The following is a 16,987-nucleotide window of genomic DNA, read 5'->3' on the forward strand; positions in this document are numbered from 1 at the left end:
ATGCCACATGCTTTGTGGGTCCTCGGGCCAGATTCATTAAGGATGAGTAATGCATCACTCCCTTCCACAAGAAAAATAAAAGTGAAAAGATACGGCGTTGGCGTGGCTAAATTCAGATCGGAGGCTGTATGGTCAGAATCCAAAATATCCAGTCAACCTTGTAAGTAACGATTTCTCCAAGGTTTAAAAATTGATATTGAAAGATACTGGGCAAATGATACAGAAATCATGCCTGCAAAAAATCAGCTGAAGGAACTGTGGAAGAGAAGCCTTAGGGTGAACGTGAGCTCCGTATTTAAATATTACTGCTGTTGTCTTATCATATGGAAGTGGGATTAAGGCTTACACTGCCTGGCCCCAGAGAACAGAACTAAGCTCACTGGGTTGAAGTTATAGAGATACAGATGATTTGGGCTTAACATAAGGAATACCTTCCTCACCGTGAGAGCTGTCTCAAAAAAGAAAATGCTACTTGAGTAGTTAAGGAGTTCTTCATCACTGATGAGCACTTGTCAGAAATAATGAAGGAGGAAAGGGGCATCCTTCAGATGGGTTTGGGTCGGCAATCACTGCAGGTTCTTCAGTTCTAGGATTTGTGAAGTAAAGTTGACTAGATTATGGTTTATATGAATAATCTCTTTTTTCTTCAGTCTGCCTCAGGCCCATGAGTGTTCATGTTCCAATATGTCTTTCAGGTCTGCGTTACAAAGTTTACATAAAGCATGCGAAGTGGCCAGAAGTCATAACTATTACCCAGGCAGCCTGTTCCTAACCTGGGTGAGTTATTATGAGAGCCATATCAACTCCGACCAGTCATCAGTCAACGAGTGGAATGCCATGCGAGATGTGCAGTCCCACCGGCCAGATTCACCAGCTCTCTTTACAGACATGTGAGTACTCTTGCTGCTGAGTAGTGACTAAATACCCAGCTGCCATATTCTCAGCTTCATTTGTGTCATGGACCTCTTGGGCAGTCTGCTGAAACCTGTGGACCAACCCCTTCTCGAAACAATATATTTAAATGCATAAAATAAAATATACAGGGTTACAAATATTGAAGTGCCATGATAAAAAATATTTTAAAAAAACACAAGGATCTCAGGTTAATAACCTCTTTGCTAGAGTATCATCATAAACCAGTCTATGCTTTAGGCAGAAGTCATTCATAACAGCTGTCCTGTATCTCTGTCACATAGAAAGATCCCACCTCAAGAGATTTAATGTTTTTCTCTCCCCTGCAGTAATACCAACAAGCTGTCTTATTGTGCAGCATAGTCTCAGCAACCTAGAAACTTAATCCATAAACTCAGTACCAAAAATCTCATTCCTTGATGTACTGCTAATGTAGAGTTTGTAATTATTCAAAAAGGGATTAGGCTAAAATTTACTTGTATGCTTATATGTGCAGTGGGAGTTGATAACAATGATTGTAGAAAAATATTTACCTTACTTGGTTTTCAAAGATTCAGAGACAAATTTACATAAAATAGTGTTATTTTCATTATAAATCATTCTTTGCTCATTATTAGTAGGCCCCCTAAAGCCAACCCTTAGCCTATGTTAAGCATTTGAAAAAAATAAATTTTCATTTAATTCTATAATTTAAACTTCAGACTGGCCTTTCTCCCATTAAATGCGAATCAGAAATTGCGATTGTAGGAAGAGCTAGACATGTTAAAATGTCTCTCTGATGCACCCTGAATTGGATTAAGGCCCATGGTAGAACTAATGTTTATTTCCTTTATAGGTCAGTGTGTTGAAGTTTTGTATTAATATTTTGGGAGCTTTTTCAGACTCAGTTCCAGATAAGAAAATTAATCAGGATGTTTATTTGCTCTTAATTGATCTTTGTGGGTTTGGTAAATGCTCTGTGGATGAGGATTGGTGGCTTTTTGGCCTTGTGGACAGGATTCACCCTTGAGTTCCTGTAATTATGCCAAAATAGCCCACCACTAGAAAAGACCTGATTAGAATAAAAACCTGTGTTTGATCTTCATAAGAAGAAAAACTGAAAACTAAGAATTCTAGAAAAGTAGTAGATGGATAAAACTATATGGAGGAGTCGTGTTCTTGGTTGATGAGTTGGGGACCAGTAAGCAATTAGGGAGGGGAGTGTTTCTGAAAGTTACTGAAATTCTAGAGTAGTCTATGATCAACTCCCACCTAGAGGTAGTCACCAGGCACTGTGCCCCTCCAGTGAGTGCAGACTTGGAGTCAGAGACTGGGGAATCGGGAACAGGGAGGCAGTCCTAGAGTCTCATCGATGACTGTCTTGTCGTGGTGTTTTTGTTCAGCAGAACTTAGAGCTGGCACTGGGGAAATCACTTAAAAAGCCAAATGGAATGTCTAATTCTCCAGCCTCAAGTTTAACAACTTCCACAATATGACTCCCACCTCCCTCTCCCATCTTTTTTCCTATTAGTCCTGTTACTCTCCGTGACAGTCACATTGCCCTGTTTCCATACCTTTGTTCAGATGGTCCTACTTGTCTGGAATACATCCTCTCCTCACCACTATCTCTTAGAATCCCTCCCTTCCTACAAAGCACAGCTCATGGGCCACCCACCGGAGACCTTTCTGCTTTCCTCCCCCTGCCCATCTCTCTCTTCTCTCTCTCTCTCTCTCTCTCTCTCTTCTTGCCCCTCCCCCCTCTCTTTCTCCCCCTCCCTCCCTCTCTCTCTCTCCCTCTCCCTCCTTCTCCTCCTCCTTCCCCTTCCCTCTACCACCCCACCCCGTGTCTATCTGTCTCTTTCTCTCTCCTTCTGTTCCCCCCAACACACACGGAGTTATTAGTACTTTTTCCTTCTTGAAATTCCTTTGCCATTACTTCTTCACATATAGGTTCTGTCCCATTGGTAAATAGCTCCTCAAGGACAGGGACTAGTTCATTTTGCATTTGTTTCACCCATGCTCAACCCAAGGTCCCCACGTTAAGTACTGTTGAGTTGAACTGAACTGGGATCCATCCCCTTGAGACCTCCCCTATATGTAGTCTGTGTTTGACATCACCTTGGTGTCACAGTTCTCATTTAGGGTCTCCAAGGTCCACACCTGACTTGAGTTGCAACTTGTATTTCCTTGCCAGTAAGAACATATTTTGAAAACTAAATTAACTCACATTTGCCTTCCCTAAAACCCCAAATTAAATGGAAAAGCCTATCGCTAGAGTCACATTTTAGCTACCTCTGAACCCTGAACCTTCCTGGAAAAGCGTTCTGATGTGAGTACTTCAGTCACATACACCTGAGTTTGGCTTTTCCTCAGTAAAGGCCAAGAAGCATAAAGCAGGAGGTTATTGAGTCTGAACATCCAGCTAGCCCATTCACACCAGAACCCAAGACTTCAGTGAGAAAAAGAAATGGCTGGCTGGTATGTGCTGTTTTCTCCTGTTTGTCCTCATTGACTTTGTCTGGAGAAAAGTCAGAGAGGGAAGTTCAGAATTGTACTCCATAGAGACACCAAGGCTGAGTATCAGAGAAAGAGCCCGGGTGTGAGCTGTCAGCCTGCAGGTGAGCTGGAGCAGCAGGAAGCCCATAGTTGTGGGCTTAGAGTGTCCACCTTCAGATATTACTGAAGCTATTTTTACAGCCAGTGATAAGGCTGTCAGCAGCAGGAGTAGGCAGCATGCCTAAGGACTTAGCCCTTTTCCATTTCCATGTAAGGACGAATCCAGCTGATACCTTTCTTGGGTAGGTGGGGAGGAAAGACAAAACAGAGCCGGCCACCGTGTCTGGGTCCCTCCCGTGAAACACAGTATAAAAGAGCGTCGCTGTGTTATGGCTCAGGGCGCAGTTACCTTGCAAGCAACTGGAGACCTACTTCCCTAGTCAGAGTTCCAAGAGTAATTTTATTTAATAATAATAATAATGATTTTCCCAAAGTGCAGGCCTAATCCTGTCATTTCTCCCTTCTCAAGAAACTCCATTGACTCCTTGTTGCCTCCAGGAGCAGATACAAGATGCTCTATTGACATTCAAAGCCTTCATAACATGCCCCCTCCTACCTTTCCAGTGTTATTATATCTTACTACCTGACACAGACTCTTCTGTCTAGTGACACTGGCCTCTGGCTCTTCCATGAACGAGACCCTCTTCTCTTGGCTCTAGGCATTTTCTCTGGCTGGCCCCCATTCCTGGAACACTCTCCCTCATCTCTGCCTGCTGCTTTCCTGGCTTCCTTTAGGTTCCAGCTAAAATCCCCTCTCCTACAGTAAGCCTTTCCCAAGCCCTCTTAGTTCTAGCACCTTCCCTCTCTTATTTCCTGTTTATCCTGAATAAAGCTTGATTGTGTGTGCTTGTTTCCTTGTTGTCTCCCCATTAGATTGTGAACTTCTTGAGGGCAGGGACTGTCTTTTGCCTCTTTTTGTATCCTCGGTGCTTCGCACAATGCCTGTACATAGTAAACACTCAATGAATGTTTATTGACTTTTTAAGTGGGCAAGAAATCCAAAGGAAGCCCAACAATTTTGTTCAAATACAGGCTAAACTGGATTGAAAGCCAGCCATTCTTCTGGGAGCTGATATTGGTGAGAGAAAACCTGGGATCAGGGCCCAATTCTTTTTTTTATTATTTTAAAAAAAATTTTTTTTTTGACGAGGCAGTTAGGGTTAAGTGGCTTTATCAGAGTCACACAGCTAGTAAGTGTCACAGGTCGGAGGCCACATTTGAACTCCTGAATCCAGGGCCAGTGCTCTATCCACTGCACCACCTAACTGTCAGGGCCCAATTCTGACATTCATTGGAAGTGGAGGGTGGGCAAGTCAGATAACCTCTCAGAACTTCCATGTCTTCATACATAAGACAGAAAAATAGTGTTTTTAGTCTCTACCTCTAAGGTTTGTTGTCAGGAAAGAGCTTTGTAAAACATGAAGGGCTGAATGTCGCTTGTTATTGCACTTAATCTCAAATTATTGTGTAAGCATCCGGGACATATCTTAATGACCTGGTTCCTGAATTTCATTCCTAGACAGAGAATGAATCCTAAAATCATAGATTTAGCATTGGAAGAAACCACAGAAATTACCTAGTCCAGATTATCTAATCTGCTTCCTCATCTGAAGAAATTAAGTCCAGAAAGGTAAAGCAGCTTCCCAAAGTCATACCAGCAGTGAATAGCAAAGGTAGAACCTGAACCTAGGAGGGGGTCGTGGTGTTCCTAACTGAGGTGGGCAACATGGCCTTCCCATCTCCTACAGAACACACCCACTGAAAGGTCTGTGCAAAAGCAATCTGAGATAGCAGAGAACACAAGACGTCACCCAGTGGGTCAGACTTGGGATCTCGCCACAAAAGATTTGGGGGCAACCAAGAACAATGGGAGCCCATGATCTCCTTACATATAATCCCCCAGTATCCAGAAGGCCTCTTCTCTCCTTTTCCATGCCTCTGCCCTCCCCTGGTTGTCCTCCTGTCTGACCACTGCTGAGTCTCCATTGCTGCAGCTTCATCCAGCGTATTCTCCAGCTCGGGGGATGCTGAAGGCTCTGCCTTGAGCCGTCTTCTCTTTTCTTTCTATACTTGGTGATCTCATTCCTCTCGCGGTTCTATTATTATCTCCCTACAGATGACTCCCAGCTGAGTCTCTCTCCTGCACTCTTAATTCCTCAACAACAAATGCCTGTTAGATATTTGGAATGGAGATCCCCTCAGTCTCTCCAATTCAGCATGTCCAAAACAGAGCTCGTTCTCTTTGCTCCCAGGTTCACCCTTCTTCCAAACTTCCCTGTTGTTATTCTCCAACCTTTCTGGTTCTCAATTTTGGTGTAACTTCGTTTCTTCACTCTCATTCACCCCGTGTATTAAGTCAGCTGCCAGACCTTGTTATTTGTGTCTCCACAACACATCTTGTCTGCATTGCCTTCCCTCTTTACATAGTCCCTTGTGCCACCACTCCTCCCCTGCCTCACCTGGACTACTGAGTTTGTCTCCTAATTGGTCTCCCTGCCTGTCCCTTCTCCCTCCCCACCACCCTCCTCAGTTACCAGAGTGACAGTGTAGATGGTATGCCCTACTCAGTAAACTCCAGTGCTTCCTATTGCCCCTAGGATCAAATAGCCATGTGCTGAAATCCTACCTTTCCTTCAAGGATTTACCTCCTTTATGAAGTCTTCCCTATTCTTACCTTGCCCTTCCTGCCTCCCAAGCATATGTTTTCTTTCTCTTCTCTGGAGCTCCCAGAGCACTTGGTGTATACTTAGCTCCGTTGCCATATTCTTCCTTATAGTGTGGGCATGGTAACCCTTATACCATAGAATTTAGAGCTAGAAGAAACCTTGGAAGTCATTTAATCTCCTGATTTTGAGGAGGAGAAAATTGAGGCTTAAAGAGGGCATCGACTTTCCTAAGACCATACAGGTAGTAATAAGCAGGCCAAGGATTCAAACTCAGATCCAGTGCTTCCTCCAATGCACTGTGCCCCCATCTCCTAGATCATAAATGCAAAGAGAAAAATATTCTTTAAAACATTAATTCCTTGAAGTGAGCTGGAGAACATTATACATATTAACAGCAATATTGTAGCTATGATCAGCTGTGAAAGACTTAGCTATTCTGATCATTAGGGTGATCCACACCAGTTCCAAAAGACCCAAAATGAAAATACTCTCCACCTCCAGAGAGAGCGCTGATGAACTCTGAATACAGATTGAAGCATATTTTCTTCACTTTTTAAATTTTTCTTGCCCTTTTTTTGGCAATATGGCTAATATGGAAATATGTTTTGCAGGACTTCACATGTATAATGGGCATCATATTGCTTGCCTTCTCAGTGGGTGAGGGGGGGAGGGAATTTGGAACTCAAAATTTTAAAATTAATATTAAAAAAAACAAAGAAAAAACATTTAATTTTTCACCTCCTTCCTCTGTAATGTAGTGCATGCCAACATCTTGTCAGTTTTGTAGCGTTCACCAAGTCAGCCTATACCTCCTTTGTTGATCTCCATCTAAACGATCACCATTTCTTCTGTTTTCAGCCCAACTGAACGAGAACGCACAGAAAGGTTAATCAAGACCAAACTAAGGGAAATTATGATGCAGAAGGATTTGGAAAACATCACGTCCAAAGAGGTGAGGGACTTTAGATCCATGTCGTTCCTAGGCTTATGCTTAAAGGATAGAGTGATAACAAACTGGGGGGGGGGAGGGGATTGTGGTTGTAGGATGAATGATGTGGTTGAGAATAAATAAGGGGCTATATAGCATATATTAACACAATTCAATACTGTGTAGATATGGAATTTATATGTTTGGATCTCTGCCAATTCTCAGGAAGAGCTGCAAAAGGCTATTAATCAAAAAATACAGAATACAAAATAAAATGTGCTAGGTATAGATTGCAAATCAGATGTCTCTAGCTTGTGCTTTTTTGTGGAGAGGCTAAATCCTATTCTATAATTTTGCAGTTCAGTTATTGTATTTTGCCCTGTTTGGTTTGCTGCTGGTTCTGGAATGATTGGAAAGTCCTAAGAGAGAAAACGTAAGCCTCTCAGAACTCACCTCCACAAGAATAGAGGTTCCATTCTCTTGAAGCATTTCCTTAACAGACAAAGTTGGACGGGGAGGGGAGTAGAAGGAGTTAAATTGATTGTTTGAAATGTAATTACAACTGGAATAATATGAATGTGTAGGAGGCATAGAATCCTGATGGTTGGTGCTGTCCCTGGGGGTCATACCCCATCGCATGCTCCTCTGACCGAAGGAAGGCGCACCAGTAGTAACTTGGTGTTTGCCTTAACATATGCCGCCATTGTATCTTTCCCTCTACGTATAGGACTTAGTGAACCCCAAAGCCAATAATCATTCATGCAACAACGATTTATTGTATGCCTGCTGTATTCAGAGCACCACAATATGTGCTTATGGGAATATAAAAGCAAACTGTGGGATAGCCTCTATGTCATGGAGCTCGCGTCTAGTGGACATTACCAATGGCATGTCCAATCAGCCTATATGAACGTGATCTAGTAAGCATATACAAATAACCATCATTCAAATATTGTGTAGGCACTGATCACATCAGTATAAGCTAACAAGTTGAAAAACAGAGTGATATATAAGTAATTAATTAGTTTTGAGCTGCAATTTTAATTAAAAATATAAGAATCTGTGACCCCCATTCTCTTCTCAGATACGCACAGAGTTAGAAATGCAAATGGCCTGCAACCTGCGGGAGTTCAAAGAGTTCATAGATAATGAGATGATCGTGATCCTCGGACAGATGGACAGCCCCACCCAGATCTTTGAGCATGTGTTTCTGGTAAGTGCCTCTCTGCACTCCCTTGTGCTTGCAGGACTCTAACCCCACCACAGGTCTCAGGCATCGGGTTCAAGGAGGGATTCTTCTGCATCTCTTTTCCACATCCTGGACATGCCTGGGGCTGGACCATGTGCATGGAAATCTTCCTGGAAGGTGAAGGTTGATGTGCTCTTTAAATCCCAGAAACCATGAAGTTTCTGGTGTGATGCCTGAGCCCCCGGTCATGTGGGACCACGTTATAGCCACCATTAAGACAAGCTGGGTACGTGCCCCAGCACATTCTTTTCCCAAACGTTAAATATCTTCCACTGTGTTGTCCATGGCAAGAGGAGCCACATGATGGAAATCCATAGATGATCTAAAAATATTATTTTAGATTGTGCCTCCTGCCACAAAATCTTCTACTAGAAATGCTGACAAAGACCTAAATGGGCTGGTTTGGATTTTATTTCTTTTACAAGTATTGAAATAACTAAGAGATAAAGAATGATGGGATCATAGATCAAGACCTGGAAGAGAACACAGGCGACATCTGTTCTAATGGGTTCATTTTACATATGGGGACACTGAAGCCCAGAGACCTCCCAGTGACCACCTATGGCCACATCAGGAGGACTCTGAACTTGTGTCCTCTGACTGCACAGAGCTGGGGGCAGTAGAACAGAAGAGAGAGGGAAGAAGGATAGCTCTTACATATTGTCCCCACCGTGAATAATTCCAAGATGGTCCCTTTCAGACTGGAGAACGTGGTGCTCTGAGTTAGGAGGCTGAGTCTCCCCTGAAGAGCGAGCATCTGCCCCATTGAGTCAGCCCTGGAAGAGGGCGGGGGAGGGAGGGCCTCCACTCCTTCCTTTAATATTGTCCAATGGTTGTTGCCAACTGTGAATGCAGATCCCACTGCAAAACTTGCCATTGACCTTTCCATACATGAAGTGCCTGGCTTTGTTGGCTGCTGCGCCTACTTCCCTCAGGGGATCAAATTCCCTGCTCTTTTGAAAGGCCCCATACAGTTTGGAAAGAATCTGTGTGTTCTCTCTAGAAGGCTCTGAAAGGCCCTGCCCCCGCCCTCTGCACACAGCCCTGCTACAGCTTACACAGTGGATGTCCCATCTTCCAGAGAGGCCTCTGGCTTCCCGAGGGCAAGAGACTAGAAGCCATCCCCATCCAGAACTGGGGTTGTGATGGCCTCACAGCCAACCTGGGAAAGAATGAATACCAGATATGGTCAGATCCTGATTCATAGCAACCACCCAGGACCCTCCAGGGCCACCTGCCACCCCATTGTGCTTTAGGGGGACTGAAATCAAATACTTAAGAGGATTCATCTGATGTAAAAATGAAGCTATTTCCAAGCCAGATACAAAAGATGCTTAATAAGAGTTCACATTTCCCTGCAACTGTCCAGGTTATAGAACTCTTCCCTTATAATAGCCGTGGAGGTTAGGTAGTGCCGATTTTATAGCTTTATTTTCACTAACCTCTAATTCAAATTTAGTGTTTCCCTCAATTATGAATGTTGTCAGCAGACCACAGTAGTGTCATCAGGTTGCTGCCCAAGAGATGCAGGACACAAACAAGGGAAGAACCCTTTTTTTCAGTCAAGAGGATGTAGAACCCAAAAAAATTCCATGTTACATAATATTTTCTTCCAGGGTAGATAACTTGTAATATTTTGAATATACTCCTTTCTTGGGAAATAATACTGATGAATCTTGAAGCTTAACCATTTCCAAAGCAGTAGTGTGATGAGATTACCTTGTCTTCTGTGATGGGCTCATTCATTTCTTCATCTCACAAACTTGTATTTGATCTCTGTTCCATGCGCTGCAGGTTGAAGTATGGTAGAGGATCTGGCTGAGAGCCTATTTACTGTCTGCTAGTGGGCCTTGGGCAAGTCACTGAGGCCCCCTGGGTCTTAGCTTCCTTCTCTCTAAAATGAGGCTGCTGGCTTAGGTAACTACCAGACTCCCTTAGAGCTCAAAATCCTCTTAATTCTATTTCAGCTACTTTTCCCCAGCAGTTCCCTCCTTTTTGGTTCTGCCACGTCATTTGTCCAAAGGGCATCTGTGTTCTCCTGGGTTTCCCAGAAATCCACAGGGAAAAGACATCTTATTCCAGATGCAAGTTGAGGTGTTAATTTTCTTTAAGGGCAACTCATCTTGTGCATAGCTGCCATTCAGGGAACAGGCCCAGCCTGGGACAAATGAGGTGGCAGCATTTCTCCCTCCTGTTGGAAGTGTCTGTTCCTGTGGATTTGTGTGGAAGGAGTTTGACTGGTTGTAAGGTCAATAGGGAATAAGATCTTCCCCTGCCCATCAGTAGGCCTCACATAGAGGTCATTAAGGGAAGCTTGCTTGTGGGAAGGCTTACACACCTTTTGTTAATTTCTGATTAGGCACTGAAAGAGTATTAGCTGAAAGAGTATGTATTCTGAGAGGTGAGCTTTTGCTTTGGGGGCTTGATTATGGGAAAGATGTAATTCCCTAGTCGAGGCTCTGAGTGGCCATGTGTTCCTCACTGGTAAAGGTTCGCTCCATTCAGTGGATATAAAGCTTTGATTCAGGCAGTAGAGCCCTCTCTGTTGGTCTTTATTTCTCTTTGTATTTTTTCTATGTAATTAAAGAAGATCATTGATCCCTTTTAAGTTGCTTTCCTTAATAAAGCAGATCTAAGACTGCACTAGCAGCCATCCTGGGCATGCCAGTGTGGTTGCTGTTACACTGGTATGAAGAGTGAACTTAAAGGAAATGTGTGGGTGGTTGTGATTAGGAGGAAGCCTGGTCATCTTCAGCAAGAGAAGCTTCTTCAGACTCTCTACTGAGACTCTCTGTGGAGCTGGAAGAATCTGCCCAAACTCAGTCTCCTGGGACGTTGGACTTGGTAGCAAAGTGGAAGAGGAAGACATCCGCCAACAGCAAGTGGCTTCTGGATGAGGTGGGCAAGGCCCAGGAATGTTGGATACAGTGAAAAAAGAGAGACAAAGTCCCTGAGGCAAAATACTGTGTGAAGGTCAACAAAGGCATCCTCATTGGAAGGCCCCTAAACGCTCTCACACCATGGGCACCTTCACTGCAGAGAGAGCCCATGGGAGATGAGTTAGTAGATGGAAAGCTCATGAGATAAACACTAGAGTGAAATGTGGCTTCTTTGCCCCTTACAAAGAGGCATACACCTCCCTCCAAGGGAGCAGCCATTGGGCAGCAGTGGCTTGTGCCTCGCTTCATGGCGCTTCCTATGTGGAGATAAGGAAAAGGGTGAAGAAAGGGCTTTCCCTGGCCAACTCCCTTACAACAATGCTGCTGTGGCCTTGGTGCAAGAGTTCTGAACCTGGTTTGTGTCCTGGGCAGCAGCCTGGAGAAGCCCAGGCACCCCTTCTCAGAAACGGGTAGTTAAATGCATAACCGGGTTACAGAGAAAACCAATTATATTGAATTACAATCCATAGACAGGAAGACTTTGATTAAGTCCAGTATAGCAGGGGGGCTGATAACTACAGGAGTGGTGAATATAAATAATATCTTGAGATGTCTGCAATGACAAGCGTTTTATATGAAAATATCTGTGATTTCTGTTGGACACCCAAGTCATAGACTCTGCTAAAACTGCAGTAGTTTGTTGTCTCCATTTGTAATTGAAAGAAGCACTGTATTTCTGTTAGAGATAGTAAAACTAAAAATGGCAGGTTTTTTTTTTTCCCATCCAAGCTCCCAAAACCCCTGAAACCTATCCACACATTTTTGGCAAGAGAGGGGGATGTGGTCTATAGACTCCAAGTCAAGAACCTTCCTGGGTCTCCCAGTAATGGGATATTTTGTATGGCTGATGCTGTCTGCCAAGCACTTCTGTGGGCACCAATTGGGATGTCCTTCTTGGGTTGGCTAAAAAGGTTGAGTTTCTGGAAAAGATGATTCCTATGGCTGATATCTTAAAAGAGTTTTCTCATTAAGGGATTTAGGCCAGGGCATGATGAAAGAAAAGGGAGAGAAAAGATGGAAATTGCACATTTTAAAATTGAAATTGTCCTGAGATTTTCTGCATGGCATGTTGTGAAGAAGATTGAAAAACTCCTTGCATAGGTCTCCTGAGAGTGATGCAAACCCCACAGCAGAAGTATGTCCACATGTCAGGCTGGATCTGTGGGAGAGCCCTGGGGTTTGATATGCATGGTATTCACTGGAGCTGACCCCAAGATAGCCCTGCATCCTGGGCAGCATGGCTTTGGCCTAGCTTCACTTGGTGATCAGCTCAGAACACTCTGGTGTCTTCTTATTTTCTATACTATTTTGTTTTCCTGAGGAACTCACAAGCCATTTGCAATTAATTCTCTCAGGCAGCTGAATAGTGTTGGCTTTCCCTATGATGAATTTCATCCTTTAGGAGTTTGGTTTCTGACCCTAGTGAGGGCTGAGCTGTTGTATCTCCCTGCCCCCCATTTCCTGTGGCTTAGTTATTTTACTTCCTGGTGCCCTTTGCTGTTCTTGCTTCCATTGTAGGACTAGACACACACAGCCATCAAGACCATTTCCATCTTTCTCTGTACAAGTCAAGTGAACCTGAACCTGATAGGAAAGGTGGAGTTGTCCGTCTCCCACTGGCCTCTTCCCAAAATGGAAACTTGAGTACAGAGCTGATGTTGTTTCCTAGCAAACCTCCCCCCACCCCCTCAGCTAATCTAACTCCCTTCTAGGTTGTAGCACTTCTTATTGCAACACTTAGACCTGCATCTGATTCAGTCTTGGTATTTTGAAATATTTGCTGTTTCCTTTCACTTTTCCCATTATAACTGTCCTTTCCTGTTTTCCGGAAGGATCACAGTAATTTCCCCTCTGTAGTGAGTGAGATTGCTTAAGCCCTGCCATGTCATCCACCATCTTTACTGTCAGGACGCTGGTGCTGCAGTTTTGTTTCTTTGGGAGCTAACTTTACCTAATTTTGTCATTTTATTTGTGCAGGGCTCAGAATGGAATGCCTCCAATTTGGAAGACCTACAGAACCGAGGGTAAGCCCCCAATCAGACGCAGCCCTGTACAAACACTGGCACCCATCTGGCCCATCCCATCTACTGTTGCTCCGAGCTCATACTCAGCACAGCTGTCTGTGAAGCTTAATAAAAGCTTAATAAAGATAGGATACAAATCTTTGAGGTTACAAAAGAGGAAAAACACATGGGGTGAACTAAAATGATTTCAGAAAGTAAAATGCTTAACTCTTTGATGTCATTTAAAATTAACTATCAGCATCAAATTCCTTCCTTATTTAGGATTATAAGAACAAATGTTTAGAAACTAGATTATAATAAGCTTTGTTAATGACCAATAGATAAGCTTCTGAAATAAGGCACATACACCTACCCTGTGTGGACACATGTACTTCTAAGTAGTAAGGAGATTTGTGTTTTGCAAAAAAAAAAAAAAAAAAAAAAGGGCAAAAAATTAAAAGGGGCGGACTAGAAGCAAATGGCTGTCCATCTTCCCTTGTTATTTTTCTGACTGGTGCCTACTGGGCATTAGTGGAGGAATTGCCAGCTTCAGGATTGGATTTGGGATCACGGACCACCAGGGTCCCTTCCAATTCTAAAATTCTGTGATTTCTCCCTGACTTCCAGGATAGGGGTCAGATCAGTCCAGTCAAAGAGGAGAAAATAGTACAGAGCTCTTGAGGGCCGTCCTTCTAGACAAGCATGTGAGAGCTAGCTGGCTGGTGTCTCAAGAGGCTCCACTGTCACTAATGTCCTCATCATCAGGAAACCCACAAGAAAATGTTACCCCCCACTTTTTCCACCCAAGGAAAGATTTCCTAAGAGCTCAGGTGCACTGAGAGTTACTAGAGAACCATCCCACCAAGCAAAGAAATGTCAGGGAAACACCTGACTGAGCAAAGAGAGGTTTTGAAGGATTGGTACAGACCACTAACAGATCTTGGAGAAGTGCAGTAATGATCAGACATGAGTTCTGTGGCTTGCCCAGTGGCAGGTGGAAAGAAGATGGCGGCCCCTGAGAAGCTGGGAGGCATTGGGATGCTGAATGTCCATGACCTTGAGCAAGTCTCTGGCCTCAGTTTCTTTATCAATAGAAGAGAAGACTAGGTTATCCCTAAGTTCCCTTCCAGTTAGACAGAATTTTCTTGATCCTATGAACACTTATCCGTAGATCAATCAGGTGATAGGCCTTTTTTACAAAGTGCCTGCAATGTTCTCCGGGAGACAAGGGCAGCCCAGGAAAGGAGGCAGGGAGGGTAGGAGCTTTTGGGAGGGATCAGGTCCTTCACCCTCTAGGGGAGAAATTCTAAATGTAGAGTTTGTTTTTCTAACAGATGAAAATAACAGAGAGCCTTCTTAACTTTCTCTCCATTTTAAAACTCTTTCTGGATTCTTCCAGACCCTCAATCAGTCCTAAAGCATTAGTTAGTACTGATGACCTGAAAAGAGGAATTGAGGTCAACAAAATTAGGGACAATTCTAAATTAGGCACAGTTGCTAATACCATTCAAAATTACCATGACCAATTAGATACAGTTCGTCTTACCCAAACAGGATGTACTTCCGAGAGGGCCATAGGGTACTCTAGAGGAAAAAAGAAGCAAAACAAACAAAAGCTCAGAAGAGGAAAAGCCTGGCTGGGCCCTGAAAACACTGAGTGGGAGTCAGTAACAGTGTCATTGGGGAAAAAAATGGACAGGATACTTTTATGTATTAAAAACCATGACTTTGAAAAGTCAAGAACCGGCTTTCAAGCTGCACTGACATAGGCCCGTTGCAGTGTTACAGATGGTCAGAGTCAGTCAGAATCTCAGCCCTGATGTTTCCGACTTCTGTGTCCTTAGGCAAATCAATCACTTACCTTTTCTGGACCCGAAGGCTCCTCTGTTTGAAAATGGCAGAGTTGGGCTTTTAGTTTTACAGGACTAAGCCATGCTTCATGGGGTGAATAACAGCTGGTTATAGGAGAAGATAAAGGAGTTAGAATTATGAAGCCTAGAAAAGGGAAGACTAAATCAGGTGCTTAATTATTCTCCAAGTTTGTGAAAGGTTTAGATGAGGAGGATGTGGAGCAGTTGTTTTTTGTGTCCATAGAGGCGTGGGGGGTGGGGGAGGAAATAGGCTTATATGAAAGCAGGAAAAATATTGTTTGCACAGCTGGACATTAAGAAAACAAGGTGATAAGATCCTGTAATGGATAATTGAGGTAGGTTGTGTGGTCTCTATCCCTGGAGATAACTCAGAAAGGAAGTAACTAGCCCTCCACATGGGATGGTTTTAGTCTTTCCTAAAGAACCTTCCTGAAGGCAGGAGCCTTAATCCCATGAGTCCCTGTTCTAGCTTCTGTTCAATAAGAAGCAGTATGGTGCAGTGGAGAGAACCTTGAGCTATGTTACAATCCTGGGGCTAACTACTGTGTGACCTTAGGAACCCAGCCAACCTCCATGGACTTAGGACTTATCATCTGTTACATAGAGGAGGATCGGAGCCTCCAGTTCCAACAGTGCATAGGTTCCATGATGCTCCCAAATTGCGTCTTTGTTTTTAACCTCCGAAAGTGAAATCTGAGGTTTGGTGCAGCAAGCCCAGCCATCAGATCTCCCTCAGGGGAAGAAAAATCCAAACATCTGTCCTGATGGTACTTCTCCAGCAGCTTTCTTTAGAGTTGAGTTGGTGGTGGCTTTTGTAAGAGGACTTTCTTTAAAGATCTTAGGGATTTTTATGAGCTTAAAAGCTCAGTAATGTGATGTGGCAACCAAGAAAGGGAGAGTGTGATCTTGGGCCGTGTTGATAGAAGGATATTATCATAACAGGAAGGATGAGTAAAACTTACTTTAAAAAACACTACATATATTGTCAAGAAGGATCTTCTTCATTTCTTTACTGCATACACCTCTCTCCATCATATTAGGAAAACTATTGAGAGATTGCCTTGTATCTAGAGAAGGGAAGCCAAGGCTGGTCGAGGGAGGAGCCATCGCAAGAACCAGGGATGTTGGAATGTTAGCTACTAGGGGGTAGGGGTGTTTCTCTTCTCTGTTTATATCCCAAACATTTAGCTCAGTGCCTAGCACATATTAGCTGCTTAATTAATGCTTGTTTATTGGAAATGTTTAACCTTGAAAAGACTTGGAGGAAGATGTGATAATTGTCTTCTGAAATTTGAAGGATTGTCATGTAAAAGAGTCAGTCAGCAGACATTTATTAAACATCCACCTATGTCCCAAGCCCTATACTAAACACTGGGCATACAAAAAAAAAAAAGATGTCCAAAGACAGTCTGCCCTCAGGGAGCTTACAGTCTAATGGAGGAGACAGCAAGCAAACAAATACGTACATACAACCAATATATGGGGGGAAATAGGAAGTAAATAGGATGGGGAAGACAGACAGGGGACTGAGGAGGAGCAGTCTGATATATAGGAGGAAAACCAGGAGAGAGAGAGTCATGTCCTGAAAGCCTAGAGAGGAGAGAGGATCAAAGAGGAGAGGAATTGACCTTGTTATACTGGCCACAGAGGATGCACCTCAGCCTGTTGGTGAACACTGCAGGGAAACTGAGTCTGGCTCGAGATAAGGAAAACACCCCTAACAATTTTAATAATATCTAGAACTGTCTTATGGGAGCAGACTGCCACATAAAGATGTTGATTGATTTAGTGGCATTTACTAAGTGCCAGGGAATCTAAGACAAAAAGGAAACATTCCCTGCTTTCGAGGAACTTCTCTTCGAATGGGGAAGATGCTATGTACCT

The 16,987-nt window shown here is 43.5% G+C and overlaps 1 protein-coding gene across 1 annotated transcript in view; it reads left to right on the plus strand.

Annotated features, from left to right (window-relative positions):
- The window catches only part of SSH2 (slingshot protein phosphatase 2), a 247,613-nt gene that overhangs the window by 207,886 nt on the left and 22,740 nt on the right, over positions 1-16,987 (plus strand). The window contains exons 9-12 of the mRNA XM_036766773.1: positions 696-890; positions 6,972-7,065; positions 8,126-8,254; positions 13,207-13,253. Of these exons, the coding sequence (XP_036622668.1) occupies positions 696-890; positions 6,972-7,065; positions 8,126-8,254; positions 13,207-13,253 (465 nt within the window). The remainder of the gene's footprint in view (positions 1-695; positions 891-6,971; positions 7,066-8,125; positions 8,255-13,206; positions 13,254-16,987) is intronic.

The sequence above is a fragment of the Trichosurus vulpecula genome, chromosome 7 (assembly GCF_011100635.1).
Source record: "Trichosurus vulpecula isolate mTriVul1 chromosome 7, mTriVul1.pri, whole genome shotgun sequence".
In the NCBI taxonomy this organism is placed as follows: domain Eukaryota; kingdom Metazoa; phylum Chordata; class Mammalia; order Diprotodontia; family Phalangeridae; genus Trichosurus; species Trichosurus vulpecula.